Genomic DNA, 12,382 nt, shown 5'->3' on the forward strand with positions numbered 1-12,382 from the left:
GGTTTTCATACAAGTATTAAAACCAGCCCTTAATGAAAAATGATAAAACTATTAACTACGAAAAAAGTTAATTTCACTGTTTAAATAGCATAAATAAACATTTTACTTTTTATTTACTGTTTAACATTTATTTACAAGGTCATTTACGTTCTGAGACTACAGGATACGATGTAGGAACAGTAGTTTTTGCTCGGTGCTGTGTTCTTGTAAAGTGCCATCCATATACACTTATTCTCCCTCTTCTCTCTCAGCAGCAGATTTTACATTTTTGGGTTTTCCTTCTCTTAATATCTTAGCCAAGTCTCTGTATATCCATGTGTGTTTAGGTGATTGGAAGCTGCAGGCTACAACTTCCTTTTCCCTGCAAGTCCAGTTGGACATGATGAAATGAAACCTGAAGGGGTGACACTAAAGTTTGATTGGATTAGTGTGTGTGTGTGTGTGTGTGTGTGTGTGTGTGTGTGTGTGTGTGTGTGTGCGTGTGCATGTGTTGTGGCTGCTGCATTACATTCTATCTGCTTTGCTACCCTTGCCAGTGTCTCAGACAATGACTAAAGTGCTGATCATGTTGGCTGCTGTTTTTCCGATCTGTTTCACTCACTGTGTTCTTGTGTGTCCCTGATAGTTCTTTTGTGGGAAGGACAGAAGGAAAAACATATTCACTCAAGAAATGAGAGCAGAACAATGTAAAATGGATCTGACTGCATAGGATAAAATGAAGTGGCAAATGCAGGAAAATGAAAACCGGGAAAAAAGCTGTGGAAATCTGTGTGCAGAGAGATAAATGAGGAGGATTAAATGGAGAACGAGTGAATCATTTACAAGAGCAGGCAGAGGAAGGTGCCAGTGGGGTTGCACCGGATGGACGGGAGGTGGATGTGGGGTAATGTGGGTATCGTGTAAATAATTACCTGTTTCATCACAGCAGAAATAGCTCATAGAACCCAAGTTCAAAGGGAAACAACGCCATCAAGGTATATATAGAGTACTGTATATACTGAATGTACTGTATTTTAGAGTAGAGAGTAAAGTTGCTCTGGGTCATTCATCCATCCATTAGGCTTATACTTATCAGCGCTATGAGGGCTGCGGTTCATGTATTTTTAAATAAGAATCCCACAAATCCTTGACTCTAAATTTCACATAATTCAGCCCTCCTTGTCTGTCATCTTTCAGAGTTATATGTTAAAGATTTAGGCTGAGCTCACAGCTGCCTTCTGCATTTCACCAACTACCAGGCCAGAGCCCCCCAGCTCTGACAGACTGTCCACCCCCTCCCTTGACCCCCACCGGTTTGCTCACAGAGCAAATCAGTCCACGGAGGATGCCACCACCATCACCCTTCACAGATTGCTGAGCCATCTGGAGAACAGGAAGAGCTAAATGTGGATGCTCTTCGTGGACTACAGCTCAGTGTTCAACACTATAAACCCAGACATCCTCACCACCAAACTGGACCACCTTCAGATCCCGCTGCCACCTGCTCCTGGATCAAAGACTTCCTAACCAACCGGCCTCACTCAGTCAGCCCCACCTCTCTCCCCCACTCTCACTCAGCACCAGATCCCCGCAGGGAGGCGTTCTCAGCCCCCTTCTGTACACCCTGTACACTTATGACTGTAAACCAACCCACCCAACCAACGTCATCGTCAAGTCTATCGATAACACCACCATGGTTAGGTTCATCTCTGACTGACAGCGTACAGAGGTTGAGTCAAACAAAAAAAAGGCAATTCTATTCTATTTTATTTGTACAGCTCCAAATCACAACAACATTCACCTTAAGCCAAAAAAATGCTCTTTTCATTTCAGCACCACAAATCCACCACGCAGGAGGAGCTGAAGCGTCTCGACATCAGGCCATTGATCCCTACAAGGTCATACAGAGGAGGTTCACTGGGCTGTCCACTGTATTTAAAGTGAGTGGTTATAAAACAGTGAATGTTAAGGAGCTGGCAAACGGACAGCAGCCAGATTAATTACCTTAATCTCAGTTTTTTGTTAATTGATTAGAATCAAGCCAAAATTAGCAATCTTGCCTGGTCAGGCAGGCTAATCGTCCCACTTTAATGTGACTGATGAACTGGGCTCCTGTCCTGAGGCCTGTACTGTCTTATCCAGGTAACTTTGGTTTCTGTACTACAAAGTTGGTTTATTTCTCACAGGTGTAAACTGCCATGTGATAGATCTACAGATCTATAGGTATGAAACCACTGCCTACTGACAAATCAATTGTCTAGTGCCACCATTCCTGGGCAATCTCTTGCACCTCTGGAGAGAGTAGAAGGGTCCAAAGTTTTCCAGTAGCATCTAAAGTCTTTGTTTCCCCTGATGAACATCTGCAATAAGAAGATTCTTACAAACACCTTAATTCAATTTTTTTTCTTTTTCTGTTGCCAGGAAACAATTATCAGTTTTATAGACATGAACAGTGTCACTGTTAAAGCGCTAGGCAACAGAACATTAGACACCAGGTTAGGTGTGAAATTCAAGTGAATGTAGGGGTATGTTTCTACTTCCTCACACAGTGCTTACAACATTCGCTCTAGCGCTGGTGCCATTAGCTAACAATCCTGACCCAAGAACAGTTCAGCGAGCAGATGGACTGCCTAGTTCCGTCTAGTGGTAGATAATCACAATCTTCCAGTGTCATTGTGCTAACTTGCCAGTGTTTGTTACAGCCCTCAGTTCTCTTAAGTGTTTTAACTGTGTATTGTAGGCTCTTTGCTCTTGGGTCCTCCACCTGTTTTTCATCTTGACTTCCATTCCTGTCTACTACTTCTTCAGTTCCTCCACAGTTAGTTGGATCTGTTTAAAAGCATTATTCATGGAAGCTGTGGATTTTTGTGAGCAGCTAGCCATGGCCTGGAAGTTACTGTTAGTTACATGTGTTCGCTCATGTCATTTGCTTCTATCCTTCTTCTATTGTTTGCTGTTTTGCTTACATCCCTAGTTTATTACTTGCCATTGTATATGTTCTGTAGCCTGTTTTGTTGATTGACTTGGACGTTAAATCCGTTACACTCAGGTCAACCTCTGTTCGCCTGACTTTTTAGCCGTTAGTTCAACCTTTAATTGTTACTAATGGTTTCTTACTCTGCTTCTGCTCTAGTTTAATCAGGCTTCATTTTAAAACACAATTATCTGTTAACAGAGAATTGCACACCTTTATGTAAACAACAGAGTCTGCTTCTACAGACAGGAAGCCATATTAAACATTCAGTTTTGATTCAAATTTGTGTCTCATACAGCGCAGTGCTGGACTGCAGTATGGAAAGTCTGCTGGATGAGCCAGCATGTTCCATTAGAGTTGACACAGTACATCACTGCCAAGCAAGCTGAGCAGCTCAAAATGGGATCAGTTTGGAAAAAGGAAAGTGACTTAGAGCTGAGTGGATGCTGTCAACTGGGACACCACATTAAATCTCTGTATGAGTCTCCTGAGGGACATAATAAAGATAGAGACTGTGCCACAGCACATCCTGCGATCAGTGGAGCTTGTGCACAAATCACAGGGTCACAGCATAGTTATGCCTGTTCTATTCCAGATCATGTAGAAGCTTAAGCACAGAACAGTGCTGATTGGCATCACCTCATTTATAATCTCCTATTGAAACAATGGTTACTGCTTATTCACATTTTGTATTGTTCACAATGCAGTCCCTAAACCATGTCAAATATCTGGCTACCTCATTTATCCACACCTAGTCAGGTGTGGATAAAAGCATACCTGAGGCAAGCTTCCCAGAGAGCTCGCTTGTCTTTGCCTCGGTGGCACCAGCCATTTTAGCCAACCTGGTTTTGCATTTTAAGATAAAACCTCTGCTCACCGACACTCTGGTATTCGTCTCCTTTTTTATGTTGTGGCTTTTGAGCCGGGTCGTAACAAGGGCATATAATCAGTTCCTCTGTTAGAGCTACTCCCTGCTTGTGATGTCTGGATACAAAAACAAAGGAATGAATCTAAAAAACAAACAAACAGATTTAACGCTAAAACTGAGCTGAGGGACAAATGCCTTCATGTTGAGGCTTCAACTTTGTCTTAACTGTGTTGGGCACGATTCACTCTACCATGTAAAAGATCCTTCTTACTGTGTTTAAAAGATTCTCTGTATGTAATACCAGTGTAGAAAAGGCTTCATGCATAGTGTAGTAGCCACATAGACTTTATCATGATAAGGTAGTGTGTGTATGGTGTTGCATGTCTATTCCAGTGATTACAGTTGGCAGGCATGCCACGTTTGAGGTGTTTCTGAGGAATGAGTAGGAAATATATTCACCTGGTTACCGGTCTGGCGACATGGAGAATGGGTGCATTTTTTGTGTTCTGTTTTCCTACTATGCCGCTCATTTGCTTTGTCCACAACAGATTGTAGAGTAATTTCCAGCAAGTCTACAATAATTAGGTGCTTTTGCTTTTCACAAAGCAAACACGATTTTCATGGATTACACTGATTTCACCCTAACTATCCTTTCTGGTGCTGTATGGGGCGCAGCAGGACATTTTGCTTTGTAAATGCTTCTGTTGTTTCAACAATAAGAGAAATTATATAATACGACAATTTGGGGAATGAAGAGAATTTTGATTCTATTCAGCTGTGTTCCCCAAGTTTCTCCACTCTGGCCTAATCTTTATTTAAACCCTCAGTTTGCTTCTGTTGTGTCGTCCTGCTTGCTGTGTGCCCTGTGTGAGCTGTATAACTGTAGCTGCTTCCAGCTTATTAGTCACACAGTCAGTTCCTGGTTTCTGTCTAGTCAGAGTTAAACTCTCGTCTTGAGAGTCCTGTATTGGGTTTCACCTTCTGCCTGCCACACAGTGTCATGTGACAGTTGGAGCCAGCTGGTATTGGCCATGCTTCACCTTTGCTAATTCAGGTGCTGGACTTCACCATGTTTTTGATTTGGGGCCTTTTGGATGATTTTCAGAGAACTAAAATATGTATTATTAACATTGGCAGCTGCAGTGTAGCTGCCACCACCAGTATGTGTGAATGGGTGGATGACTGAATGTAGTGTAAAGCACTTTGGGGGCCTTAGGGACTAAGTAAAGCGCTGTACAAATACAGGCCCTTTACCATTTTATATTTACCATTGGTACTTTCAACTGCTTCTTTAAGAGGTCATCACAGTGGATGTATCCACAGCTTTGAGTTGGTGCAGATTCTAGACCAGACGCCCTTCCTGATGCTAACCTTGAGACATTAGCCTCACTTGACCCCATGACACTGGGTTCGTCTCCTTACTTAGGATCTTCTATGTATAAGGTGGATGTGTTAACCACATAGCCACAAGTCATTAATAATATTAATGATTAATAGAATTTATTTTCCTGACTTTTTTGTGGTACACCATCCAGACAGTGAATTTGCTTGAATAACTTAAATTTTGCTCGTTGCATTATTATTGTATTACCCGTCATGATTCAACCAAACTAACAGATTTTCAGGCTACATTTCTTCAAACATCACTGAAAATAAGACCAGAAGCATTTAGTTATCTGAAAATAGCAGGTTGACTAAACTTAGTGCATGTTTGGAAATAGTTTCTCCCACAAAAAAGAAGAAATGATTATGTGAAGTCAGTGTGATTCAAACCTTTGAGCTTTTTCAGAATCATTTTGCTTCTGATTGTACAGATTTGACTCTTCTCATACTGGTTTTCTGTCTCTTTTCACTGTTTTTTTAATGATTTTATTGTCTTTCGTGTTATATGCCATCCAGTAATGATGATTTCGTGTCTTTCTGCAGACATTCTGAACATCCCATTCGCATCCATTTGTGTTCATTTAAAATCTATTTTTACTTCCATCCAGTTCCTGTTTTGTTTTTTGCTTATTTGCAGTCGTTCTGCATTTAACTGCATACATTTTTCTTCACTGCCTTCTGCGGTTTCTGGTCATATTTCCGTTGTATGTTTGCCTGTTTTTACAATTGCACAATCCTTTTTTTATTTGTTTTTGTAATTTGGGTGCCTTTGTATCAGTTCTTGAGGCACTTTGTGTCTCCTTGTGGTCAAACAGCTTCTCTGTAGCTCTAATACTCCTCTGGGGTTACACACAGTAGCCTTGTTCATAAATCCATTAATAACAACTTAAAGCAAAAAATAACATCATGTGGAAACGGTATAACATTCTGACATTTTGTCACTGGAAGGAATGCGTAAGCTTCACAGTTCCTATTATCACTACATTAATGCTAAATTTTCGTGGCTCAAAGAGTTGGCAGTTCGTCTTGTAACCGGAAGGTTGCCGGTTCGAGCCCCGGCTCGGACGGTCTCGATCGTTGTGTCCTTGGGCAAAACACTTCACCTGCCGCCTGCTGTTGTTGGCCAGAGGTGCGATATGGCAGCCTGGCTTCTGTCAGTCTGCCCCAGGGCAGCTGTGGCTACAACTGTAGCTGCCTCCACCAGTGTGTGAATGTGTGTGTGGATGAATAGTGGCATTGTACAGCACTTTGAGGGCCCCGAAAAGCGCTATATAAATGCAATCCATTATTATTATAAGTAAGTGAAATTGTATTTATGTAACACCTTTCAAGATAAAATCACAAAGTGCTTCACAGAAGCTAGAACATAAAAAAAACGTTTAAAAAGATGAGTTTTTTAAAAGAACTGACAGAGTCTGCAGATCTCAAACTCAACGGGAGACAGTTCCAGAGTCTGGGAGCCACAGAAACAAAGGCTCTGTCACGGTTTCTTTAATCCAGTGTGCTGGCCTGCAAGCCCTGGTCACAAGACCTCGGGCACCTGCTGGGAACATAAATACACCGATATGATAGGTCTGTGCGATGTGACCAAAATCTCATATACCGATATAAAACATTTCTCAGCCAATAACAATATAATTCACAAAATAGTCAATTTTCTGTAAATTCTGTGAATCTCTGGGAACTTGACTTGTGTGAAGTGTTTTCCGCTGAGCGTCGTGTACCTGGAGTTGAGTGTTTTGACCGATGCATGAAACTATATATTTTTAGATATGTTTTCTTTGTATTTATTACACGGTGTGCTGCGAAAAGTCTGTTCTAACGTTTAAGTCTAAGGTTTATTTTGAGCATCTGACGGCTCTTTTGCGTCACATCCGTAAACTATCTCTATATTCTTTCACTTGACTCTTGCATAGGTGGTATGAGAGGTTTGTCATGTTGGAGTCTGTGGTGGGGACGGTTTCCTGCATAATTTGTACACAATTAGTGCAATTTTCTGGTCCGTGTTTAGGAATAAGGTCCTCAATTTGTTTTGAATGGTCCTTCTGTTTAGCAGCATCCATTTTAAGATGGCAGGGAGGCTGAAGCCCATCCCAGCTGTCATACAGCAAGAGGCAGGCTATATCCTGATTAGACCACCAATCTATAGCAGCACAAATAAACAAGGGATCGTTACATGCCTTTAATGAAAGCTGTTTCCATCTTTCACAGCATGGCACTAGAAAACACTTGTTGCTGTTATCCACTGTATTGGCGGCTAAGCTTAAGTTTAACGCAGACATTCTCTAAGGAGAGTTGGTCTGTATCACAAACACAAACAGCATGTACTTGTGCATGAACCACCACAATCTGGTCTAAATAGGAAACAATGCCTTTATGCCAGCATTCATTAGATGAGAATAACATCAAACATGGAGACATGTGAAAGCTAAAAAGAATGGAATATAAAAACAAGCGAAAATATCTCTATGAAGTAAATCTTTGAAGATTAGACTGTAGATCAGGTGATGGTGTTTCCATCTTTGAAATGCTCCCAACAAAACGTATCTACAAATATGCTGTTTAAAGCCAGAGGTGATAGAAGTAGTGTACTGTTTAAAGAATGCACATTTCCTCCTGGTTAAGTCAAACTTACTCAAAACATGTGATTGACTTTAGGTTTCCAGCTTCAAGCCTGCATTTTGCAGGAAAGGCCAAGGATGGATACTGATACTGTCATTTAAACACTTTGAGAGTCTAAAGATGGCATGCAAGCAACACACAGGAGAGAAATTGCGAAGGCTTGCCTCTGTGCTCCACTTAGGGTTGACAGTGTTGCAGACCACTCCGGAACGTTTCTCCTGGCCGTGGTGTGGCAGAGACGGGAAGATGCTGTGCTTTCCGGGCTGAATGGACAGCTTCAGGTACGGGTCTGGATTGAAGAACATCCCCTTTTTCAGTCCCACTGCCTGGAGGTCTGAAGATTCACACACACAGTTTTGTAAAATTGGGAAGACACACGTGTGTCTGGTTTCTATTAGTCTATGATTCCAATGTTCATTTAGTTAAAGCTACAGCTTGTTTAGACTAAGTATTTTTAGAGGTAATACGTTTAGAAAGATTCTGACCAGACAAAACCACAGATATACAAACTACTCTGAATAAAGAGATCATGTTCAGTTTCTGATCCCTGCTGTGCTCCTGGAAACACTCACAGCTTTAGCCCACCCTCAGCCTTACTGATCTACACGTCAGCACAATTACATCACAGCAGTCCACAGTGAGGCTTTTTCCACATTTATTCTTTAGCTAAATCCCAACAGTGCGCTTACACTCGATGTGTGACAGAGCATAAAACACATTGTTTAAAAACACTCTAAGAATTAAAGATCAGCACAAATGGACGGCTGGGAGACTTCCCCTCTATAGCACCAGCACAAATAAAGGTTTTATTCTGGAAAAAATAAAACAGCAGGCTGCCCAGTCTGGTCTTAAACTACAAAGGGGGAAAAAACATGAATTACGTAACCGCAGAAAGGAGTGAGGGCTGACACGTCTGAGTTACCCCAAATTAAAATAACATCAAATAGGCAGCAGAGAAATCACTACAACCAGTCCAGTCTGCCTCGGCACGAGACCATTAACACATCAACGTAAGGTCACATGCTCACCTGGGGGTTTGCACAGACTCACAAATGTAACCGTGGTGCAAAACTGGAATATCTGGGCTTTCTCTGTATTCCATTTTTTCTTTCTAATAAAACAGACATTCCAGTTACAGACACTGCACAGTAGCCTTTGAAGGTAATATATGATTTACATAACCTGGAGGTTCCCCTGCAGAGAAAAATCAGGCAGTGCTCAGCTGCAGATGGAGAGCACAGAGACATGCTGTGGCTCATCCTCTGAAGTCAGTATATGCTAAGTAATGTGTATTTCTGAATATAGATATAATCTAGATAATGTGGAAGAACACTTTGAAGTTAATCTTACCATTTTCTAATAACAACAGGCTAACATTCATGTTAGCTTAGTGACTAATCCTGAACACCAAGTAAACAGCTTTCTGCTCTCGGCCAACTTCAGCTTGGAAATCCTGGAGATGGCAATAAGTGTTTAGAAACATCAGGTCTAAAACAAGTGTGGGAGTATTGAGGACCCAAAGGCAAACGAGTGCAGTGAAAATGCAGCTTTTATTAGGCTGATGCAGTGTCCAGTAATTCCAGTTCAAATCATCCTAGAAACTAGTGCTGAAAGAACGTCATATAGTGTGCTGAGCACTGTAACAGCGACACAGACAGACTTCCTACGACTGTCTTATGACATCGTTTAATGATTTAATGTATCATTTCAAGTACTTTGAATCCCCTTTCTGGAAAATACTGAGATACTGTACTGGCTCCAGTGGCTGAAGACTGAAGTAATGCATGCGTTGCATACTGCAGCACGACTGTCACTTACTGTTAGAAATTGTAAAACCTTTGTTTACAGAGAATAATGGAAAATATGGACCAGGCTGTACTTATGTTTCACATTCACAACCTCCTGTGACGGAGCTGAAAACCTTTCTTCACTACATACAAATACATGACAGCAAATATACGGTAGTGTGTGCAAAACACAAAAGCAGTGTCTTTATAATGTGATGCAATACAACCTGTGAACGAGTGAGTGTGATTAAATTTCACCCACACGCAAACAAGCTTTTTATAAAATAGATATTTTGTTATGTTTTACAAAGACTGAGAGCCTGAATGAAGCACGGTTAAAGGTTCACATTGGTACGAACCCCTGAGCCTCCATAAAAACATTGTTCCTAACGTACTGCATGAGCCTCTGTCAGAACTGTCACAAGAACATAATGGCGTTAGCTGAGAAAGACTTGGTGATGAACAAAATGCTTCGGATTAACATAACCAGTTATTCCAAATTGCCTGGATTATATCGATATTACTTTGCATGTACTCACTCCAGAGGATGAGCCACAGGGATGTGCAACCATGCTGTTCTCTCTCTGCAGCTGAGCACTGGCTGACTTTTCCCAGCAAAACCTTCAGGGTGTAGCAGCGGCTTATTTAAACCGTCTATTAACCTTCACAGGCAACTGTGGAGTGTCTGCAGTTGGTAAAACTGTTTTCTCACGACGAGCTGTTCTGTGTATCTTCTGTTTTGTTAAACGGCACAGGAATGCAGAGGAAGCCAGATGTCAGATTTGTGAAGCTGAACTTTTACTATATATTCTAGTTTGGATATACACATTAGTAAAGTTACACACAAGTCACTGTCCTGTAGCTGAAGTGAAGCAGCCTACCTGACAGGTTAAAGTTAATAAGTCTTCTGTTGCCCAGTCCATGGTTGACTTCAGGACTGACCACTGGCTTCAGTACCTGGACGCACACACACAGATGTGAAGAGTTAATAGGTGTTCGTAAACAAAAAGAACACGGTGAGAGAAACGTGATGATGCATGCGCGTTTAGGCCTGCTTCATTTCAACAGTGTTTGCTAAAGCTCCGCTTTCAGTGAGGCCGACAGCGTGCTCAGATCAATACTCTGTCCTCATAATCCTGGAAATGGAGGGGAGTGTAAAGACTCCCATCGTTCATCTGCTTTAACATATAGCACCCATGTTTGACTTTCCTTACATGCCAAAGCAATAGGAAGAGGATTGTAAGGATATCCAAGCCGTTTCCTACTAAATTATTAAAGTCAAAAAGCTTATGTTAAATAAGTTTTGTTTTTTTGAGGATAGAAATGAAGAAGGATTTACTACGTTTAGAGCATGTGGTTAAGAAAACGTTGAATTAATTTACAAAATATCTGTATATCACAAGCACTTGATGCTACAACAGCTGAGAAATGACAAGAGTTAACAGCTGAGCCGCTGTGTGTGGCTGTAGATGGTAGTTCTAACCTCAGTCCTGATCAGTGCAAAAGTCTTGAGCCACCTCTCACTTCTTTATACATATGCCCTCAAGTTCTTTCAGTGTTTTCTTTTCTTTATCGCACTTTGAGACAGATAACAGTTTCAAATAAACAACCAGTAGTTTGAGGAGGCGTCCTCGGTGGTTGGGCAAACAGATAATTCTTCATTGTATAGTGTAGTATGATATGACCCAGTCTTGTTGCAGTAAACAAAAGCTGATCAAATAGTTAGTCTGTGGAAACAAAATAATTATTGATCTTATGGATTCAAAGGAAAAAGAATTTAGTAGTGCTGCCACGTTTAAAGCATTAGTCAGGAGGCAGCACTGTGCTTAAACTGGACACTTAAATAAAGAGAAGGTCTACTGAAACATAGGTTTACACAGATTTATGAGTTTTGTATGTACAGTTACACTTCTGTTGCATAAAAGCTTTTTTTTTTGTCAGGCTGTCAGAATTTTCCACAACGACACACAAAATGCTGCATTACTCTCAGTGCTTATGCAACTGACTGGAAACAAAACAACAGAAACAATTCCAGCAGAGAAAACAACAAGATAAAGGGATGAAGGAAATGACAGATGTTTAGACCAATTCATTTTAATGAGATGCTAATCTGCCTTGCTGAGTACAGTTATGGAGAGAAGTGCCACCATGGGTCTCTGCAGTGGGTCTAATCTCACGATAAACCAAATGACAAATGCATCCATCTGTAGCGCTTTATATCATTTACCACCCACTTCAGAGAAAGACCAAACACTAAGACACTAAAAGTATAAAAGAAAGGAAAAGTATGTATAATTCATGAGCATCCTTCAAGTGTTGCAAGAATCTTAAATGATGTAAGAGGAGACTGATTCTATGGAAATAACAGTACCCCTCTCTCCAGCCATTGCAACCCCGAAAGAGAGCTTACATTTACAAAGTGCATCCTCATCTGATTGCAGGTCAGATACACCCTGGTATTAAGATATTTTAATACACCCACTGCCTTTGAAGACGGAAAGTCTGAGTCTGAGCTAAATCAGTTAGCGTGGATGAGCAGAGAGACAGGGAGTGGGAGGGTAATGTTAAGTAGGTTATGTCAGTTCAGCGTTGAGAGTAGGGCTGGTGGGGGTGGACGGGGAACGCCATCATCTAATGCTGATCTGTTGGCTGCATTTTATGGGACTGGTGCTTTTTGCACTTCAGTGAAAGTGACCCAGGAAGTTGCTCTGACAGTGCATTTCATAAATGGAGAAGCGTTGAAGTAAATGTGTTTTATCTTTTAGCTGG

At 41.2% G+C, this 12,382-nt stretch overlaps 1 protein-coding gene across 5 annotated transcripts in view; it reads right to left on the bottom strand.

Moving 5' to 3' along the window:
- The window catches only part of LOC102300977 (E3 ubiquitin-protein ligase HECW1), a 94,483-nt gene that overhangs the window by 41,457 nt on the left and 40,644 nt on the right, over nt 1-12,382 (bottom strand). For all 5 annotated transcript variants that reach the window (XM_014339707.2, XM_005941252.3, XM_042228172.1 and 2 more), the window contains 2 exons: nt 10,495-10,570; nt 7,991-8,160 (listed from right to left, as the gene is read on the bottom strand). In XM_014339707.2, the coding sequence (XP_014195193.1) occupies nt 7,991-8,160; nt 10,495-10,570 (246 nt within the window). The remainder of the gene's footprint in view (nt 1-7,990; nt 8,161-10,494; nt 10,571-12,382) is intronic.

Source organism: Haplochromis burtoni, unplaced genomic scaffold (assembly GCF_018398535.1).
Source record: "Haplochromis burtoni strain Fernald_Lab_line unplaced genomic scaffold, NCSU_Asbu1 Contig_309, whole genome shotgun sequence".
NCBI classification, from domain to species: Eukaryota; Metazoa; Chordata; class Actinopteri; order Cichliformes; family Cichlidae; genus Haplochromis; species Haplochromis burtoni.